Source organism: Eulemur rufifrons, chromosome 18 (genome assembly GCF_041146395.1).
Source record: "Eulemur rufifrons isolate Redbay chromosome 18, OSU_ERuf_1, whole genome shotgun sequence".
In the NCBI taxonomy this organism is placed as follows: domain Eukaryota; kingdom Metazoa; phylum Chordata; class Mammalia; order Primates; family Lemuridae; genus Eulemur; species Eulemur rufifrons.
The window spans coordinates 30,070,563-30,094,049 of NC_091000.1; the positions used below are offsets into that span (position 1 = coordinate 30,070,563).

General features: G+C 35.8%; 1 protein-coding gene across 4 annotated transcripts in view; it reads right to left on the reverse strand.

Moving 5' to 3' along the window:
* The window catches only part of INPP4B (inositol polyphosphate-4-phosphatase type II B), a 336,633-nt gene that overhangs the window by 281,944 nt on the left and 31,202 nt on the right, over positions 1 to 23,487 (reverse strand). For all 4 annotated transcript variants that reach the window (XM_069492955.1, XM_069492951.1, XM_069492954.1 and 1 more), the window contains exon 4: positions 21,661 to 21,777. In XM_069492955.1, the coding sequence (XP_069349056.1) occupies positions 21,661 to 21,777 (117 nt within the window). The remainder of the gene's footprint in view (positions 1 to 21,660; positions 21,778 to 23,487) is intronic.

Genomic DNA, 23,487 nt, shown 5'->3' on the forward strand with positions numbered 1-23,487 from the left:
AAAAAAAAAAAAAAAAAAAAAAAAGGAGAAGAAGGCATCTTTAAAAATAAGTTAATGGTAGGAGGAGTAGACAAGCCAGTCACACACCTTTCCCATGGATCAAGGAGCCCAAGCCTGGCCCGCTGTGTTGGAAAGTTTTATAAAAGAGATGAAATTGGTGTTTTTCAACTAGGCAGAATTTGAGTAATGGGAAGTGACTTGAAAGCCATGGAATCTGCCTAGGATGTTGTTGCGGGGGTGGGGGGGGGGTATCTCCTACCCAGCAGGGGAGAAGAATTTGACATAACACAATAGGGGAGCAAGAACTGGTGAAAAATAAAATCATTTCATGTTTGTTCCCCACTGAGCTAAGCCTTCTCCATAAAGCAGATACACACAGATGCAAAAATCAACTGAGACCATGGAGTAGGCAGGGCAGGCTTTAGCAGTGAGAGAAGAATATTATGTATGTTCCTCCACAGAAATGAATAAAAACAGCCCGTAAGTAATAGAGGGAAGAAATACAAAGAAGCGAACATTTGCAGCTCTCTCTCACAGCAGTACTTGCAGTTTTCAGATTCCTTCTTTTACACTCAGATGTGGGCAGGGCATGTTGAAGAATCTAGAGAGGTTTACACTTGACACTACAAGGAACATTTATTTCAGACATGTGGCTACATCAATTAAATGCGATGTGTATTCACAACATTAGTCATTCCACACTGCAGCTCATTATAATGCATGTGCCTTGCAAAAGCAGCCAAGATTCAGTGAGGCATAAAACCACAAAGCATCATTATAGATCATACACCACTATTTTTAAAAAGTATTAAATTTTTACAATGGTTTTCTTTTCCGAATTATTGATGCTAGTCAAAATAACCAATTTTTTTTCCTCACTTACTCAGGATAACTTTCACTTGGTCTTTCCTCCTGATTGTACAAATTGACCCTATAATTACCTTAATTCAAAAATAATTTTTAAGTGTTTTCCCATATTATAAACTGACAACCATAAATTTTGCATAAAATATTAAAGAATAAATGGCTCTAATAAAATATTATTAGAGGCAGTAATTTCTAATTTGAAAGACTCATTAATTAAGTTTCAGCATGAGAATAACTAAGATAAATAGCATAAATGAAAAAGGAGAAATAAAGTAAAATGTGATTTTATAAATGACTATTTTAGTTTATGTAGGCAAATTGTCACTCAGTAATCTACATGCAGCTTAGCAGTATAACTTATGATGCCTGATGCAATGGAAATAAGAGAATTCAGTGTGAATTTAATTGAGTTCAACTGAATAAAGAGTTCCTTACAGCACCGTATAGGGATACAATATACTGAGGATTGCTCTAGATTTAGAAATGCAAAGATAAATAAGCTATAGTATATAAAGAGGAAAGAGTAGAAGTTTGAAAGTATCACCATTAGCAAAATGCTATGTAACAAACCAATATGTTTACTGGCTAAAAGGAAGTTGTATTTGCTCTATCACTCAGGGCCTGATGAGAAACAGATGGTACCCTCACAATGGTTTAACTGAAGAGGATTAAAGGAAAGGACCATTTATGGAGGTGTAGGAAGGTCAAGGGACGTAAGAAGGACTGGTGAAACACCAAAGAATGCTGCCAAAGAATCTGGTCAGTTCTCCCCACCCCTAGTGGGAAAGGAAGAGGCGGAAGAACCAGGCCTACTGAGGACCTGCTAAGACAAGGGACCAGGAGCAGGGCTTCAGGTCCAGGCAGGGGCTATGACAAGAAAGGACAACGGCCAATAGCAGAATCTCAGCAAGGGGTGGGGGCTATAAATAGTGTGTATACACATATATAATTTGTGTGTGTCTAAATATATTTGCCAGTCATTAGAGGAAGTCTAATTTGACTCCATTACCCTTTGGTTGAAGTAGTTTAAAGAGGGAGGAGTGAACTTCCTTTAGGACACAATTCCCTAGAACTCACCCTAATTCCTTAACTCAAATTTTATATACAATTTCTAACAGATGCTGTGCAGTAGTAATAAAAACAATTACGTGTGGAACTCTTGGTATGCCATGAACTCTACTAAGGGTGCAATATAATTTATTTATTACTATATATTACTAACAGTCTATCTGGAGGGTACTATTCCGGCCTCCATTTCACTGAAGAGGAAACTAAAGCTTTAGTGGTGTTAATTCGCCCTAAGTCACATGGTTAGTAACTCAGAGCCAAGAATATGTGTTCTTAACATCATGGTCTATTGCCCCAATGAACACAGGAATAACCAATCTGACCAAGTCACACAAGGGATGCTAGACTCAAAGTTTGAGAATTTGTGCTAGGTTCATGGCTTTGTCACTAGAATAGGGTTAGAGACCTACCTCTGCTATGCAATCTTATGCAATTTATGTATTTGGCTAGTTTCTAATGAGTTCTCTGAGATGGAAGAATTATGAGTTCCCTTATAAATTTAATCTTGGGCCAAAGACAGTAAATTGGAAATAGAAAATGGAGAGTTAGAAATACGACATGCTAAATCTTTTGAATGAACACATAAGAAGCCCACTCCCCTGTGTATTTCCTGTCCTTCTGTGTTAAGATATCCAAATATACAAAAAGCTCACTGTTGTCTAAAGTAACTTTTCTACTAAGCCACACTGTCTTTGTAACCATGTAAGCTCCCCAAGACCAAACAATAGAAATAATTTACTAATACAAAATAACTCATTAAAATAAATGTCACTGTCCTTGTTACTGGAATTAAAATGCCTTCTTTCCTAATATGCCTTTAAACTAATACTGTAAAATAAAATCATAATTATATTATAATAATAAATGGTTTGGTGTCAAATGATGATTCTTTTCTGTATCTATAGTTAAAAACATTGAGTTAAATTCTGGTATTTTCAATAGAGCCATCAACTTAAATTCAGTGTCTTCAAAACCAAATAATAATTTCCTTTTCTTCTAATATTCAACATTTTGGACAATAGCATCCTTATTCCCCCAGTCATGAAAATCAGTAATAATACATTTTTTCCTGATCTGTATAATAACTTATATCTATATAGCATGTAACCATTTACAAAAAGAAGAAAAAAGTTGTACTTATCCATTTATTTGTTCTTTCAAAAAACCAATTAATTCAAGAGACACAGAAGCTGTAGAGCAGTAAAAGATACTACCTGTGACTCAAAAGACATATAATCTAGTTAGGGAGGCACGCAAGGAAACAGAATGTTCAAACTACCCGATACTAATTGCTGAAATGTATGTTTGCACAAACTGTTATAGAATCAGAGAAAATGATGACCTAAATTAATGGAAAAAGACATCAAGGAATGCTTCCCAAAGGAATTACACAGGAAACAACAGGCAGATGATTGTAAGACAATTAGTGAAAGAAAGAAAAGTGACTGCAAAGAAATCGAGGCATAATAGGATGCCAAAAATGTAGGTAAAACTAGCATTTGGGGGAAATATAGTAGTCCGAGTGAGTGCAAAAGAGTGATAAAGTACAAACAGACACTTGTCAAGGTAAGCCTGGGCCACTTCAAGAAAAGACTTGCATGCCAGGCTAAGCCACGTGGATGTTTCTCCACTGGTGACAGTGAGAGAGGAGGAGGAAGTGGAGCCAAGAGAAGGAAGGGTGGGAGGACGTGTTGAAAAAATGAGAAAAAGAAGGAAAGAAGAAATGTTGGAAAAGTAGGCAAGCCTGAAATTTGTCAGCTTACCTAAAGTAAGCTGGGTTACTCTTGTTTGGACAAACCTAGACCCTGGTGCTTAAACATCAGCTAAACTCTTGGGGTTTTGATTTTTCTCTTGGCTGTGCTCTCAGATTCTTCCCAAGACACAACAAAATAACTGCCGAGAGTCTCACTTCATATCCTAAGGAAGGCTGCTTCCCCCAGTATGGCCAGGAGAAAAAAATATCCTGGTAGATCAGAGATAGTGTCTCATTGTTCTGGCTTAGGTCACAGGCTTAGGAAACTTACAACAGAACATGTTGATATACCAATAGTTACAGACATATTGATTGCTTAAATGATATTGGAGTTTGTATTCATTCTCTCATTTATACCACCCTTTCTGAGAAAACTTGATAGCCAGGGAAGTTAAATACTCAAGGTCATAGATAGCCAATAAATACTTAAATCCAAGTCTATTCATCCCAATGTCTATCTTCCGGATATAAATAAATGCCTTCATAATAGTCAATTACCAGCCTGGGCCAATGTCCAGCAGTATAGATTTAAAAATTACTCTCATGAAACACACTAAACACTGCACAATGAGCCCCCAAAGAGTGTGTCTAGAGTTCTAAAACTCTTTTAGATTTTCCTTTAAAATAAAGCATCCTGATAAAAGTAGCTCAGACTCTGAATAGATTCCCCAAATCTTTTATCTGTTAGTATATAATCTAATGCTGTGCATTGAAGAAAAGAAAGGTTAAGAAGACATAAAAGGCACTCAGATTAGAAAAGAAGATATCAAATGGTTCCTCTTTGCAAACAACATGCTCTTAAAAAGATATATACAGAAAAACCTATAGACTCCACCAAAAACCTCTTAGAATTTATAAATAAATCAGTAAAGTTGCAGGATACAAAAACATACAATAATCAATAGCATTTCTATACACCAATAACTAGCTGAAAAAATAAATAAAGAAATCAATACCATTTATAATAGCTACAAAAAAAAAAAAACAACTATGAGTAAATTTAACAAAGGAGGTAAAAGACCTCTACAATGAAAACTGCAAAACCCTGATGAAAGCAATTGAAAACCCTGATGACATAAACAAATGTAAGGGCATCCCATGTTCATGAATTGTAAGAATTAATATTGTTAAAATGATCACATTACCCAAAGCAATTTACAGATTCAATACAATCTCTATCAAAATACTAATGGCATTCTTCATGGGAATAGAAAAAAAAATACTAAAATTCGTATGGAACCACAAAAGACTTCAAATAGTTAAAGCAATACTGAACCAAAAGTTCATTAATTTTTGACAAAGGCACCAAGAATATACACTGAGGAAAGGACATCCTCTTCAATAAATGGTGTTGGGAAAACTGTATTTTCATATGCAGAAGAATGAAACTAGATCCCTATCTCTCACCATATATAAAAATCAATTCAAAATGGACTAAAAGCTTAAACATAGGCTCAAAACTATGAAACTAGTAAAAAAAAATTATGGGAAACATTTCAGGATATTACTGTAGGCAAAGATTTTACGGCTAAGACTTCAAAAGCACAGCCAACAAAAAAAAAAATAGACAAAAAGAACTATGTTAAAAGCTTCTGCATAGGAAAGAAAACAATCAACTCAGTGAAGAGAAAATCTGTATCATGGGAGAAAATATTTGCAAGCTATTCATCTGACAGGGACTAGTATAGAGAATATACAAGGATCTCAAACAACTCAACAGTTAAAAAAAAATAGTCCCACTAAAAAGTGGGCAAATGACATGAATATATATTTCTCAAAAGAAGACATACAAATGGCCAACAGGTATATCAAAAAATGTCCAACATCATTAATCATCAGGGATATGCAAATCAAGACCACAATGAGATATTTCACCCCAGTTAGAGTGGATATTACCAAAAAGACAAAAAGTAACAAATGCTAATGAGGGTGTACAGAAAAGGGAACTTTTATATCCTGTTGGTGGGAATGTAAATTAACATAGCTATTATGAAAAACAGAATGAAGCTTTCTGAAAAAACTAAAAGTAGAACTACCATACAATACAGCAATCCCACTACTAAATATTTCTGCGAAGAAAAAATAAAACAGTATATGAATAGGATACCTGCACGTCCATGTTTATTGCAGCACAATTCAAAATTGTCAAGATACGGTATCAACCTAAGTGTCCATCAATAGATAAACAGATAAAAAAAAATGTGATATGTACCACAATGGAATACTATTCAGTCATAAAAAAGAATGAAATCCTGTCATTTGCAGCAACATGGATGAACTAGAGGTCATCATGTTAAGTGAAATAAGCCATGCACAGAAAGACAAATATCACATGTTCTTATTCATATGTGGGAGCTAAAAAAGAGGATCTCATGGAGGTAGGGAGTAGAGAGATGGTTACCAGAGGCTGGAGAGCATGTGTGTGGGGGACGGAGGAGATGAAGAGTAGCTGATTAGTTGGTACAAACATATAGTTAATGGAATAAGTTCTGGTGTTTGATAGCACAGTAAAGTGACTATAGTTAGCAGAAATTTATTCTATATTTCAAAATAGCTAAAAGAGAAGATTTGAAATGTTTCCAACATAAAGAAATGATAAATTTTTGCGGTGACAGATATCTTAAATACCCTGATTTGATTATTACACATTGTATGCATGTAACAAAATATCACATGTACCCAATAAATATGTATAATTATTATGTATCAATAAAAAAGGTAATAATAACGGCAGAAAATATTATATGCATTTGGTTCTGCAATGGGAAGGGTAGGGAAGGTTGGGAGGCATTTCAATGATGGGCAGGTCTCCTTCCCACATCCTTACTTAGTTTCCAGTATGACTTCTGACAGCTGGTAGAAATATGTGCCTCTGAAGGAGCAGCTTGGCACACCCTCTAGGACAAAAAATAAGTTTGATGACATCCTTTCCATTTCTATCATCAGCAGAAGTGTTTCCTCTCCAGGAAGGAGTAATTAGCTCAGTCTTCTAGTACTGGAAATGAAACCCGAGTATCTTTACTACACTGACTCCTGCTGCCTTGATATCACCACAAATAGTATCTCACATGATTGCTTAAGTAGATTTTCCCTCAATCTAGGCCCTGAACCAAGGACTTACCCTCTGTACCTGCCTACAAAATACATGCATACATACACACATACAAAGGCACGAAGTGTGCTTCTTTTCTGGACTTGAAATATAGAGGATTTTAAACTGAATCATTTATTTTCTTTGCCAGAATGGGAATCAGGCTCAAATAGCTGTAGGCTCTAACAATTGCTATTTTGAAAATCTGACTCTATGTTATGCAGCACAGTGGAAAGAGCTCTGATTGAAGAGCCAAGTTCTGTATGTGTCATAAATTCTATTTTTGCATCTATATTGAATAGATTGGTGCCCTTTCATAAAGCAGAAAGTGTTTGAGAAGATGAATAGAGTAACAACATTTGACCTTTTAAGATTCTGAAAACCTAAGATCATAAATCTCAAATACTTAGAGAAAAATATATTTCAGTGAAATCATTGGAATTGCTTCGAGACTTGAAATATACAGGTAAAAACACTCTTGTGGCAAAATATAATTGGTATCTGAACAATAATTATTTACCATGTTATTTGTCGTCATTTTAGAGTGTGGTGATTAAAAAGAGCACAGACTCTGGAGCTAAATGGCCTGGTTCAAATCCGAGAACTTCTGCTTAATAGTTTTGTGACTTTGGGAAAGCTACTTTGCCTCTCTGTGCCTCAATTTCCTGCAATTGAAGAAATCTAGAAAATAGCAATGAAACTCATAGTATCTATGTTTTAGCAGTCTTATGAAGATTAAATGAGCAAATACATAAATCCTAAAGAACAGTGTATGATATGGAACAGTGCTGTTAAGGTTTGCTCTTACAATGGCAAAGATGAGAATGAGTATATATTTAAAATAAAAGTAAAACATATTTGAACATACATATGTAAGGTCAAGAGTCATTTAGGAAATACTATCTTTGATCAATTCATAGTTGAACGGTTTTCTGTGGTTATCATTAAAACAAAAAAAAACTTTTTCAAAGTTTAGTGCTGAAGTATTATAGTACTAAAATATAAATAAAGATCACATAATAATATTAAAAACAGCAGCAATAGCAACTAGCATGCATTAAGCAGCACTGTATGACAGACACTTTGATAGAAGGTTTACAACAATTATCTCATTTTGTCCTTACAACCACCTTATGTAATAGGCACTCTTATCCCCCATTTTATTGATGAGTAAACTGAGGCCCATGGTGGTGAAGTAACTGGCCCATGCTTACAGAATTAATAAGTGTAGGGGTCTGAATATAAATCTTTGTTTAGGTGAGCCACAGTTCACAATCTTAACTGTAATGTCAGAGACCCCTGTTCTAAGCAAAGATGTACTTTTCATGGTAACGTTTTTATGTTATAACTTTTTTCAATAATCTGGATTGCTTAGCAAAACTAATTTGGGTAAACATTTTAGAAGATGCACAATAAAGAAGATTTAAAAAAAGGGGGGGAAAGGAGGGGAAGAGAACTTTCCATATTGCAATGTTTTTGAAATGGCATGGGGAAACATCACACAAGCTATTACTGAATGTGATTTCGAATATATTCTTTCTGTCATTCTCACTGTTTCACGTGATTTTCTTTTATTATATTTATTTTGGATCCCTGAGTTTTGTTAAATTACACAAAAATAATCTTTTTATATATTTTATTATAATTATTAAGAAATGACTAGACACCACTAATCTCCTCGTGTGCCTTGTGGAAGTCATGTTACTGTGCTACATGACAGTTTCCTTTCCACCAGAATCTCCAAACACATCACGAAAAACAACTCCCCATTCTCCTTGTTATCCAAACGAGGCAGGTCCAAGACAGGCTTTTTATTATTTTTCATTTGGTAAACTGATCCAAGGAAGAAACTGTAACCTAAGTAATACTGCAGAAGAAATTTTAAAAGTAAAAATAATAAAGTAAAATCAGAGATTTCTAGTAAAGGGAAGACTAATTACCAAGAAATCTCCAGCTCTCTGTTCCGGAATTCCCAGAGACTCACCACTGTCTGCTTAGGTGGCCTCAAGTTTATCTACTAATGTGTTCAAACCCATTCTAAACTGAAACAACCTTTCTGTGTGTCCACTCACATTTCTTTCTCTTCCTTCTTTTTGCTGCCCAGCCTGTGAGGTTTCACCACTCACTTCTTAATTCCTCAAATTCTAGCCTCTGCTCAGCACCTGACTATTTTCTGAAAGGCCAGTGACCTCCTAATCTACAAATCCATTTTTTTTTCATCTTCCTTGATATCTCTATAGAGCTAGGAAGTACATGATACTGATCTTCCTTTCCATCTCAGAACTCTCCCATAATTTGGTTTCCAGGACACTGCATTACCTGTTTTCCTGCATTTTGTTTTCTTCCCACTCTTTATCTCTTTACTGAAAGCTGATCGTGTTTTATTCTCCATATGTCAGTATTTCGCAAAGTTCTAACTTTGATGGTTTACCCCTTCAACTTTTCTTTCTTTATTCTATCATTTTCAAAGATCACTTCTGTAAGGATGCCTTCCAAATTTTTATTCCAAACCTTGTGGTTACTTGCCTTATCCAAAATTCAACAAATTTCCAATGTTTTTCTTTTTTGCACATCCCAATACACAGGGTTTGGAAGGACAGACCAGCTTCCCTTGCTATTATTGGTATCTATGGGACACAACTATAGCCAGTGAAATTTGAGAACAAGTCTGGGACACGTTCACTTTCCTGAATAAAAGGGACAAAATCAGAGGTACTACTCCTTTCTCCTTTGCTTCCTGGCTTAGAAAGCAAACATAAGGCCTTGGAACTTCTGCATTTATCTTGCAACCATGCAGTGAGAGACAAGCATGTGCACTAAAGGTCATGAGGATTAGGGTAGTAAACTACAAAGAAAGAAAAATCCTAGGCCTTTGATAACATCATTAGGCATCTGAACCAATATCAGCAATTGCCTACATGTTAACTTTTTGCTGTGTGAGAAGAAAAAATTAAGGCCTAATTACTCAAGCTACTGTTAGATGTTTTTAGACTATATAAATTTTGTCACTATCCCTTAATTCCATGCACCTACTTCCAAATGATTGCTTAGATATCTCCACATGGATATCCCATCTGCATGTCAAATTTATCATAATGAAAATCAAAAGGATACAAAGAAGTCTGTGTATATGTCATCTCTTTTTACTTTCTTAATACATAACAGCATATTTTAGAAAATAAGTATAAAAATATTTAAATGAATTAATAAATTGTGACACAACTAAGTCATAGTGTAACAAATATAATCTCTAGGAACTTCCAATTAGAGGAAACAGCATTAAGATATATAGTTCTTTTCCCTACTTGACTATTTTTATCCTGACATTATCAGCATCCTGGGATAGAATCTCGTGATGACTTGACAACATGGCTTAGCTCCTCTCAGATGTCAGTTCTTCTACACCAAAGTCTCACATCTGTAACTTGGCTAACCCAAGACAGGCACCAAAAGATATTAATTTTCTTATAATTATCATAGCTATGGCATAGCAATGTAAGGTAGGGCTATCAAAACTGAAATGAACAATTGAAGGCCATCATTGCATTTTAGTATGTGTACTCAGATCCACTGACTCTGAGCATGATGCCCCATCTAAGGCAGTTATTCTAGACATCTACAGAGCCTTCAAACAGTGAATTCCTTTCCCCTCCTCCTGAAGAAATTCAACTTAAAGAGGAAGCTCTTAGCCACATCTACAAGTACGGTTATCTTCAGAAGTGAACCGACTGAAAGTCATCACCAAAATCAAATTATTAATAGAGTTAGGTACTTAATACTGTTCCTGAGAAACTTCCTACAGTCCAATGAGTTCAACAGCAGAAGACCTAGATTTTGGCCCACATTTCAGTGTGACCTTCAGCAAGTTATTTAAATTCAGTTTCTAGCTCCCTGATCTACATAGTGATACAACAGGGTCCCTCTGAGGTTCAAATGTGGTATTATACATGCAAATTCCTTGTAATTAATGAATTCTATGCCATTTATTTGTTCTTTATTTACTGTAATGTCACAAATAGAATGGCACTGCTGTAAAGGGTGAAGTGATAATGTATAGCTGTAACATAAGGTTATCCTCTCCTTTAATCTGCCATGAATTAACATCACTTGTGCTCTGGCTGGATGTTTTAGTAATGGCACTTGAGTCTTACTTCTATTTCATCTTTGATTTTCCTGAGAGTCTAACTGGTTAAACCATCTTCCTCATAGGAAAACAAACAAACAACAACAACAAAAAAAAAAACTCCTTTCACAATATTTAGGTGGCTGTGGTCTCAGAAGTTCCTCCAAACAATCTGACCTGGTTAAACATTCATGAATTTCATGAGGGCAGGCTAGAGAAGAAAAATTCTGCTAATCTTTTTCCTGACAAGTGTCTTTAAGAAAGCAAAGTATGATTGTGAGGAAGGTAGGAAAAAAAATTCTTTATCCACTGGTTTCACTTTCTGCCATGTTCAAGGTCAAAGAATCCTACAAAAGCCTTTCATCTGGAGCAGCTTGAATGATGTTTCAAATATCAAACTGGATGATGACTTGGAGTCAGAAGAGTGAAAAAGAGGGACAAAGTGACTTGCTGATCAGCCCATCAGATATAAGTATGATTTGAAAAGTGAATCTGAAATAAGAAGGGTTTCCTTCTCTTATTTTTTGTCATGTGTGGGTCCAGAAGATAGACACACTGCTATTTGTAACCCAAGACAGAAATGAGAATTGGGTATCAAAATGACTTTATTACAATGGAAAGTATGAGCATGCCTATACAGTAATCATGTTTTACAGTTTTTCTCCTCTTTTGGAATGAAATACTCACTTAAGAAATGAATGTTAGAGTATCAGAATACAGAGTACCAGAGTAATGAAATACTAAAATAAAAACAGAGAAAACAGGTTCTTATTCAATTCTCTTCATATGTTTCAAACTGAAAACATCTCTGGTGCACCAGCATAGGCTCTGTACCCAGCCACAAATCACCTGACAAGAACACAGACGAGATATCCAGACTGATCGATACACAGGAAATATAGTCAACCTTGTGGAGTCTAATTTTATCAGACCACTTATCCTTCTCTTGGAAATCCACAATGTCACTCAGGAAAGAACCCCTGAGTGCAAGAAAAATATCTGCAGTCAATGATACTGATACCTGCGTTTCTACTGCACTTTCAGTTTCCAACACGCTTTCACGTTTCTTATTTTCCTTCCAGTAGTAGACAGAGCAAGTATTAAAGTCTCCATTTTAAATCTGGGGAAACTGAGATCCCAGAAAGATAACTTGTCCAAAGCCACACAGTAAGTAAGTAGCAGATCATAGGCTAGAGCTTCTGGCTCTGAATTTTATGTTCTCTGCTCTCAATATGCCATCAAGATTGAGAAGAAATCTATGAGGGGACAAAGACGTATCCTTGATCCCAACTTTGAAAATGTTCTGGGTACAGTTGTTTCCAATACTGTGTGTACCTGATTTTCCCACAATGGTGTTCAGAAACTTTGTTCTTGCATCCATTGGTGGAGTTTTCAAATGCCCCTTACAGTCTATTATAATAGTTCATTTCTAGTTCGGTATTATCTTTTCTCAGATACTTGCTTAGATTGCAAGTTCAAAGTCAAGCAAGTATTTATTCCACATGTATGCTGGGAGAAGCAGAATGGGGAGGCAATAAAACAGAATCTGAAAGGCATGCTTCTGCCTCTAAGTCTACACTAAGGGGAAAGTTTCTCTGTATAGAGAGGAGAAAATTTCTCTTAATAGTAGCCTTGCCCCAAGGATATTTTTGACATTTTTCAGCCTACAAATGAACTTGAGCCTAAGATTTAAAGTTTAAAGCTTTATCTAATACAACACATATGTATGAAACTTTGTGAATATTAGTGTACATGCTCATATTTAAGATTGTGTGAATACATAACCACATGTCTAGAGTTTTGAATGCGAGTTTCCACTTTTTTTTGCTTTGAGGCCAGAGCAAGCAGCTATGCACATTTCACCATGTTTCAACTTAAATTCAAGAATGAAAAACAAATGTACTAGCTATAACATATGTTTCAAATTCCCTGAGTGGGGGTGGGAGTGCGGGTTGTGGTGAGTGAGCTCTTGCTTGTACTTAAATCCTATTCAATTAATATTTTCTAGGGAAACTGCCTTCTCACATTCCAAAATACTAAGATGTCTATCAGTGCCCTTTTCAAAAAACCCAAATGGCAATTTAAAAAATATCAGTAGAGTATATAAAATTTAAATATCACGATAGGCCCCATATTAATTAGACAAATCTACATGGTGCCTTCCAAAAGCTGCTCTCTCTATCAGGATTGAAAACCATTACTCAACTTTGCATGAAAGATCATTATCTTTGTGGATTCACACACTGAATTCCTTAGGACAGGGTATAAGGAGCAGCTGCCACCTCAGCATTTAGCACCATCCTCAGTGAGCACATCTTCAAAGACAGCTTGACTTATTGCCATGAAACCTAAGTAACCTGGCTCATAGCAATATAAAAAGAAAATCTTTGCGATGTGGAAACAGATGTCCCTTAGCATTTTTCAGCATGTTACATCACCTTCTGGTGTGGTACACACGACTTTTCTCAGTAAGTTTAAAAATAATTTTCACATGAATTTAAATACCAGCCCCAACCTAGTTGCAATTATCATTCCATTCAAATGACTCCAAGGAAAGCCTATGTTTCTTTAGAATTTCCTTTTGTTCCTGCTGTGCAGCGTATATAAACTTACGGTAATTAAAAGCTATTCCTAGCCAGAGCAGACTAACCTTTTAAATAACTAGTTTCTGCTCTTTTCTAGTCAAAAGAAATATTTTGGCAATTCATCACATTTCAGCTTTGCAAAACCAAGCAGTAACGGGAAGCCAATGCAAGTCACGTGTCCTCCACGCCCACACCGGTCTGTTTAAGGGATGGCCACCATCAGACAGAGTGTTCACTAAGCATCCACCTGCACTTACAGCTGTGCCAAGAACACTGCTGGGGAAGACAGACAGAGACAGAACCGGCCAGCCAGACGCTAAAGGCCTAAGCCACTTGTCAAATGGTAACAACTGCAGAGTGCTTGAAAACTATAAGGACGAGGTGAATATCCAAGAGTCTAGGGAAATCATGTGAAGCAGAGATAAACTCTCAGTTCAGGGTTCCAGTTTCACTCCCAAATCTCAGTGGTCAGTTATCAGATCATTTGATTGGTGTTAGCACGCAAAAAGATAAATGTTCCTAGAACTACTTTGAAGCATGAATTAATTCTGCCGTTTTTTGACTATAACATAGCCCAAGATGATGCTTCTACTTGGTTATTGCAGATACTAAAGTTACTTTATGAAGTACCTCCCAGTTGTTTCAGGGAGTTCTCAATATTCATCCAGTATTGCGAATGATTGTCATTCTCTTCCTCTTCTGCTCCGATCCACCTTGGTGATATTTTCAGCTGCTACCTTTATTTCCTACAGATGATCACTGACTGTAGGTCCCTCACATGTCCCTAGGCACTGATGCCCCTCCCCCACACCCACCACCCGCACTTCTCTAGGCTGCCACTTGCTCACAGTCATCCCTCCCATGTATTGAATCTTCATGATGTGAAAGTGACACTCTTTTCAGGACAATATATTTTGTGTGGAAATAATGGGAATGATACTCATCTTTTTAAACCTTTTCCTAGACCAATGTCACAGAGCTTTTCCCCAATGTTTGTTTTCTTCTAGCAGTTTTTTATAGCTTCAGGGCCAAATGATTTTTTAATAAATTCAAGATTAAACTCATTTTCTTATTCCACTGTCAAGCCAGTCTTTCTCAATGTGAGCACCATTGCTTTCTTGTGGAAAGTGAGGAGGTATCAATGAATACTCTTTCCTCTATTGTGAGAGTCCAAAACAAAAATGAAAACAAAAACAAACAAAATCCCTGAGAACAAGTACTCAATATAGGAACAAGTACCCTGAGAACAATATATAGAACAAGTACTGTTGAGAGCGCAGATAATAGTAAGACAAAGAAAAAATAGAAATATGAGAGAAAAGCAGAAACAATATAAGGAACAGCATAGAGTGTAATGCACTTGATATGTAAATTGCAGAGAAGAGGAAATACAGACAGAGATGCAAATGCAGATGTATACAGAGTAGCAAAAGTGCTCAAGGGAAGAACTTAAATATGTAGTACTTCCACTTCTGGTTAAGATATACAAAATTGCAATAGACTGTCATCCCCGTTGTAACAATCAGAAGTCAGACACACTACAAAATCATAGTGTGATTTTGTTAAACCCATCAGAAACCTGAGGATGTAAATAAACCAAAACAAAATGAAATCTAGAGAGTTGAAAGACCCTTCCTAGACCTTTATTCAAAAAGCTTAAAGATAGGGCTACAATATCATCCAGCAATCCCATTTCTGGGTATTTATCCAAAATAACTGAAATTAGGATCTCTAAGAGATATTAGCACTCCAATGTTCATTGCAGCACCATTTATAATAGCCAAGATGTGGAAACAACCTAATTGTCTATCAATGAATGAATAAAGAAAAAGTGGTATATACATACAATGGAATATTATTCAGCCTTAAAAAAGAAAATTCTGCAATATCTGATTACACGGGCGAACCTTGAGGACATTATGCTGAGTGAAACAAGCTAATCCCAGAAGGATTAACACTGCATGCTTCCATTTACAGATAGTATCTAAAATTGTCCAACTCATAGAATCTGAGAGTAGAATTGTAGTTCCCAGGGGCTGTAGTGTAGGGAGGAATGACGAATTGCTAATGAATGGGCATAAAGTCCCAATTATGCAAGATGAGTAAGTTCTAGAGATCTGCTGTACAGCATTGTCCCTACAGTTAAAAATACTGCAGGGTACACTTGAGATTTTGTTAAGAGGGTAGATCTCATGTTAAGTTTTCTTACAACAATGTTTTTAAAAAGCACTAACCGTGAGGGAAAAAAAATTAACAAATTTTTGCACTTAATCAGAATTAAAATTTTCTGATCAATGAAATACATTATTAAGCAAATTATTAGGCAAGCCAAAAATTGAAAAAACTTGTAATGTATCTATTCAACCAAAGCATTTGTATCTACTGTACATGAAGAACTCTTAGAAATCGAAAAGAAAACTTTTTTTTTTAAATAGGAAAGAGACCTTGGCACTTTATTTTTAAAAAGAGATTGAATGGCCAATAAGCACAAAGAATGGTGATCAGCATAATTAGTCATCAGGAAAACACAAATTAAAATCACAATGAGATACCACTTCATACCCACTAAAACAGCTAGATGAAAAAGATTGACAATATCATGTGGTGGAGGAGTAACTGGAACTCTGATACATTACTAGGAGTAGCATTAATAGTATAAAGTCATATAATAATTTTGAAAAATAGTTGACAGTTTCTAGGAAAGTTAAACATAAAGCTGTCCTATGACCTAACAATTATACTCCTCAGTATTCACTAAAAGAATAAAAGCCCATATTCATACAAATATTTGTATCCAAATGTTCTTAGACATTCATTGTCAAAAACCGTAAGCAACCTAAATGTCCACCACTAAGAAAATAAATTGTGCGATATCACTATAACAGAATATAATAAAAAGGAATGAGCTATTGATTTATGCAGCACATGAATTGATCTAAAAAACATGTTGAGCAAAGAACAATAGATACAAGAGAGCAGATACTATATGGTTTCATTCACATAAATTTCAACAAGCAAAACAAATCTATGGGAAAATGGTTGTCTCCAGTCGTACAAGGTGGCAATTGACTGGAAAAAGGCACAAGGTAACTTTCTGAAATAATGGAAATGGTCTATATCTTACCTTGAGTGAATGTTGCAAGGGCATATGCATATAAATTCATCAAACTGAACCCTTAGGAGTGGTCTATTTTATTACATGCAAATTATACCTCAATAAAAAATTAATATGTTCTTTGTAAATATATACCATTTATCAACAAGTAGAAAGGAAGTGAACTTAGTTATAAAGGGTAGCAACATTTTAGAACCCTGAGCTCCTTCCATGTGGAACCTGTAACTCCCCTTGCAAACTATGTCACAATGTATACAGGAGTTATTTCAAAAGGCAAAGGCTGAGTGAATGAACAGGTTGAGAGAACCACGCAGTACACAGAAAAGTAAAAGGAATAAAAGGCCTATGGGACAAAAGCAAAAGTTTGAGACATAAGTTTGGCCATTTCACAACAGGTAACCATAGCTATTTTTTTCTATGAATAGTAGTTGGCCACTTCATTATAAACTTTATTTGGACATATGCAATTAGTTATAGATGCTTAATTTAAGTGCTTGAAAATTTGGATAGAGGTTTTTCTCCAATATTTGAATACTGACTTTTTTTTTTCTTAATCAACTCTTAAGCTTCAAATGAAGAGTGCTTTGAAAGTATCAGTTGAAGTAAAAATGCCATACTGTGGGGGAAAGTGAGGGAAATCCTATGGACAATGTATGTACATAGCCAGGAAAAAAATAAAGGATCTCTGACTTTGCCTACTTAAGTTCTCAGAATACCAATTTCTTCATCTTTAAAATAGGCATAATAATAGGAGTTTTCTGAAAATTAAAGAAGAAACCATATGTAACACATTAAACCTAGTGGTTGGTATGTACTCAGTGATCAAAATTTTTGATTCCTTTTTCCTTACTCATTGCACCATATCTTACAGATAGAGAGGAAGGCCAGATAACAAAGTTATCTCAACAGGAATATTTAGATTTAAACTTCTTAAGAAGCCAATTTAGAAAAGCAAGTGAAGTCAAAGTATACCAAATGCAAAATGCTTTTATCTTCCATAGAAAAACATAAAAAGTAAACTGGATATTTTTGTCTAGAGAATTGTATTAGAACTAAACTGCTTTGGCCATATAACACACATGATACAATAGATTTACATCTAATCTTGATAAGGTCATTTGTTCTGAGAGTTTCAAATGGGGTTGCTAGTAACCATTAGGAAAATATGTCTTAGGACAAACCGCTGAGAACTGTTCAGTGCCTGCTGGACACCAAATTCTGACCTATGGGCTGAACATTTAACAAGTCAAGGAAATAGTAAACATTTATTTACCCCCAGAACAAAAAGAATGGGGTCAATGTTCATTTCTGCAAAATAGAGCAGAAATTCAAATTTCTACCATGGGCAAAAACAATTTTGTGACCTAATATGTTTGCAGATTTGATGGCTGTCCTCAGAGGGATGTCGAAAGAACCTTGTTCATTACCTTCCAAATTACCAAGTTGTGTGGAAGGAAGGAAAAGAGAGAGACAAAGTTTGATGGTGATGTTCTTTGCCTTCCTGAATTTCTCCTTGCTTTTAAGTTTCTGCTGTAACATATGAAAGGCTCAGAATTCCAGCTTGACTCCCTAGGGCTGAACACTATAAATAATGTCCTTAAAACACTTGTCTATGTTTCAGTTTCCAGAAGTTTTAAAATGGGGCATATAACCAGTCTACATCCCGAAGAAATCAACTTCACTGTTGGACTTGAGCTCTCATATCCTAACCAAGGGTTTCAATGTCAGGCTTTAAAGTCCCCATCAAACAGTTGGATGTTAGAGTAGCCCATTCTGAGAAAATAGTTTCTTCAAAATGAGGGAAGTAACCAAAAGGTCAATCTAATCCTAATAAGGACCCCACTCTCCCTACAACTCACCCCTTCCCCCACCTGCCAAGCTTTATGTATCAGTGGACCACAGAGGGAGACTTTCTGCAATGAATGAGAAGGATGAAGGACATAGAAGGAAACAGTAGCTATTCTGAATCAACATTTAGACTCTTCTCATTTGTTATGATGATTAATTGCATTTCTGCTGATGTTACTAAGATAATCAATCTTAGGTCCAGTTGTTTGGAGGAGTGCAAGAACAACAACTAGTTGATGAGGTAATAGCTGCACCAAGGGCACAGAGGATAGGTCATTTATCTTTAAAAATATACAATACCAATCTGTATGCAAATGAATATGAAATGGCCAAGTAACATATTTATTTGACTTGTTAACTCTAAGTAATAATAAGCTTAATAGGAAAACACAAGCAACTAAGACATCTGACTCAACTAGTAAGTATTCAACCAGTCTTGAAGATCTGATTGTCTTGGGTCAGTATACTATGATCAATGGTTTGCTAAGACCAAATATTTAAGCTGCTTTTAAATACATGTCCATAATTCATTTATCTTCCAAAACATGTAAATAATTCATAATCTTATTTCTTTTGCCTTAAAAATATTATGATCTTAAAATATTTAGGATGTTAAGTGCTTTTAATTATAAGCCCTACTTTAAACCACTTGCTGCCTCCTCCCACCACTCACTCCAAAGACAAACTTAAGAAATGAGAGCAAAGGGGCAAGGATAAAGACTATATGTCCATGGGGACCGTTAGCATATTAATGAACTGTGTTTCTATTTACACTTCCATCACCAGAGCTAATTGTTAGCTATTTTAAGGAAGAGATTATGCCTTAATTAATAGCATTTGGTAAATGAAAGCTGGTTGCATTTCTTAAGTACGTTCAAATTTCACATCTTACTTCACAGCAGGGGTTCCAGTTCATCCTATACTTTTACGTGATAACACCTCTGATCAAGGAAAAAAGTCTTTAAAAGACCCTAAATAATTAGTTTCCAGAACTGAAGTCAACAAAAAGCATAATTAATAAGTTAATTGTCTATCTCTAGAGTATTAACATACATGCATATTTTAAATGAAGGAGTTTGAAGGGGATAGAAACTTTTGGTATTTAATATTTCTAACTCTGATATTTCTAAATACTTCACAAACCCAAGTGTGTAGCTGTGACATTTTCATTTTTATAGCTTAGTGTTCCTATAACTCTGCTGCTTCCATACCGTCTGCCCTGTCTATTCCTTGGGACTTTTGGAGGATTGGATTTAATCATGTGCTTTGCAGAACATAAAATCCCTTAGTTTCCACTTTGCTTTCCCTTTCACCCTGATCATTTCTGTGCTTATTACTTTTCCAGTTGCATCAATCCCTCCCACCATCTATTTGAACCATATTGCCCATCTCCCTAATTTATGATTCATCCCCCCTTCTCTCCATTTCTCTCTCTTAGCTAGAAGAAGTTTAAACAGACAAACAAAAAACCCACCAAACTCTGGGTGGGAACTTTGTGCACAGTCTATCAAACCTGGTCCAAATGTCCTAGTCCCAATCTACTCCTTTTTCACAAGTAACCTCAAAAATCAAGAAAAATGGAAAGGAAAAGACAAAACCCCCAAGTAAATATTTTTTCAGGTGCCAATTTTAACCCAAATTTTTACCCCTTTTCCAAAGAAATCGGAAACAACAAATGTAGGCCCATTTGGGGAGATAAAATAAAGTTAGCAAATATAGAAAAAGATTTGGGTTAAAATTCCCTTATTTGGTTTTCAATATTTATGAGGGACCACAAAACAGCAGCCAAAACAATAACAGCAATAGTAGCAGCAATTAACCTTATTAATTACTCTGTAGCAGTTAGTAACACTTCGTGTTTATTAACTTATTTAATCCTTACAACTCTGTCAGGTAAATACTATAAAGGAATAAACAGAGGCACCACGAATTAACTCTCCCAGAGCCACAAAGCTAGTAAGTGGTACGGAACCTGACAGTCTGGCTCTAGAACCTGCCTTCTTAATAACTGTACCAGACTGCCACACGTGTGTCTGCTCCATGCATAGGCTGTGTATTCAATTGGGTATTTGTTCTACAATTTTAAAGAAATGAACTTTTCTGGGGCTAAGAGGTATAGAAACAAATCCCTTCGATATAGAATATTTTTCTCCATTAAATACTCCCACCACCAGACTAAATAGAAGTTCCTTTTTCTATGTCATTTAGGTTGCAGTGAAGAATGGAAAGAAGAGAGTCATGAGTAAAACAGAAATGCCTAAGTGAGGGCAGAATTTAAAGCTACATTTTCTCTATACAAGGCACTGTGTGATTCTCCAGGTCCAGTAGAATCGCTTAGCTTCAACCAGAACTCTCCTGGAAACCCCTGGTCCAACCGCCAGCCAAGCAAGAGTTTACTGCCTCATGCTTCGCTATTGACCGAGACTCCCACAGCTCCTGCCTTGAAAACACACAAATTCACGCTAGTGGGAGAGATTTAAAGGAGAGGGCTGCCTCCCCCTTCTCAAAACTTCCCTTACAGTATCCTCTCCTGTACAAGAATTTTAAGAGTATCCTCTAGAGACAGCGCCAGAGTACTTAACTGTCTAACCAGGAGGGAGGATTCAGTTGGAGAAATATTCAGACCAGATAGGAAGACTGAAGAATCTAGGACAAATTTTGAATGGCCTTCATGTAAAGAGATCAATTAAAGCTTCTGCCCAGTGTTTCCAATTGCCTTCTCTGTTTGTTTTGGGGCCAGTGACAATGTCAGGAAAAATAGGGAGAGTTTCTCTCAATACAGTATGCAAAAGAATAACTTGTAAGAGTAGAGCACTTTTTCAATCCCCTACTTTAGAATAATTATAATATCAAAGTTTCGAAATATTATTTAATCTTCTCCATTTGCTGTCTGCCCATCATATTACCCCTTCAGCTTAAAACAACATGACAACAACTACAACAAATGTAAACCAAGAGATCAAGTCAGCCTTCCTGACAAGGAGAAAAATCTGTTCTGAAAGCTTTTGCTCCTAACCAATTGCCAAATTGGCACTAAGCCAAATGAATTTGGGGGGGGGGAAAAAAAAAACCCAGTAAACTAAAAACATAAGACGAGCATAAACACAGCACAAATGTCCTCTTTGAAAAATGTCAGTCACATCAAAACTCCAACAGTTTGAAAAAGCATAACTCCTCCTTTTCCCGAAAGAAATAAGTGCAAGTACTTACAGTGTCATGAGACTTATCCTTGACATCATAGACCGTGAGTTTTATTTTGGTCTCCTCATAGATGGGATACTCAGATGGGAATGTGACACCAGTCAAAAACAGGGGGTCTCTTGTTCCCTGGAACAGCACGAGCAGACAACCTTAATTCAATAAAGCAGCAACTGCGGTTGGCAGCATGCGAGTGACACATGCGAATGCAGAGTGTGTGCCTGAGTCTGTTTTTCTAGGAAATAGTTCAATTAGAAAAGAGATCTGAATCGTCAGTGCTGCTCCTGGACAACATGGCCCAGGGCCCCAAAGTCCTAATATAGCTGTTGGTAGTAAACGGTCCCGCTTCATTGTCAGAGCTGCCGGTGGTGCGTCTTGAAAACCAGTTTATGTGCATTACGTGCAGGGCCCTTCCTTAGGGTCAGTGGTCAGTTCATTAAAAACACATTTAATGGATATAACCAGTAATTTATGCAAATAATCTAAGATATTGACTGATCAAATTAAAATGAAGCTATTTTCTCATAGAGAACCATTTGGTAATCTTATGCTGTCCATTTATTTCCTCTCTAGAATGATTCAATCGAAAGCCACGCTCTGATAATGTCCATTTGTTTTTAGATGTTCAGCTGTGACTTTTTTTTCCCCAGACTGACTTGAAAACTAATGAAAAAAACTCTAAATATGATGGATTTGGGGCTGCAAAATTACTAGCTCAGGATGCAGTGCACAGGATATTTCAATGCCTCAGAATTCATTTTTAGAGAGCTGACATCCAACATTAAATTTTATATATATATATATATAGCCAAATATCATAGGGATGTTTGCTAGACTTCTACAAACCAATAGTTGATGGAAGTTTCTAAAAGCCCAAGTTATTCGTTCATTTACTCATTCATTCTTTTATTCAACAAATACTTTTTGCTTGGCACTGTACCAAACACTTGGGAGCAGGCAGTGAATAAAACAACTCAAAATAGCAAAACTTGTTCAAATATAAAATTTTGAAATTTGCAAAATAAATCATTTCTTATAGTTAAGATAATAAATTTTATATGTGTATTTTATCACAATAAAAAGGGAAGAAAAAGGAAAACTCAAGTAAATGAAAAAATAAGTAAATAAATTAATTTTGGCAACATTTAAAAAATAAACAGAATAACACTTGAATTTTTTTATACAAAATGAATAGTTTTACAATTGTAGTCAAGTTATCTTTATATGAGTAACATTATTTTTGTTAATTCAACTATAGCATTATAAAATACCACCACTGGAATGTAAAGTTTCCAAAGGGCAGATTCAGGGCTACACACGGTATCTGGCTCATTCCCATTATAGAATGATTCCAGCTCAGTCTGAATCATTTATCCCACCACTACATCAAAGCAGGCGGTCAGCACTGAGCAAGCCAGGTCTAGGACAGGCTACTCAGGTTCTAATAGAGAAACTTCATTCAAAACAGACACAGCTCACAAGTCCAAGAAAAATAAGCAAATCTTAAGGAGTTTAGAGTCTACTTTCTCCAGCCCCACATGTTTAAGCAAGTATCTGTCATTCACTAAGGCTGTGAAATGTGTGATCAGAACAAAATAATCAAAAGGGAAGTACTTCCTCTTTTGAATCTGATCCAACACAATAACAAGTTTCCTCCTGACACATTTTGAATGTTACATTAGCAACAATAAATGTAAATAGGAAGGCTCTCGTCTGATGAGTAACATTTACACCTTTTGCCTAGAAACATTACAGTTTCTCAAATTAATCACCTACCTTTCCTTGAAAAACATCATATTTTGAAAGACACGCAAACAGCAGAGAATGTAAAGTTTCCAC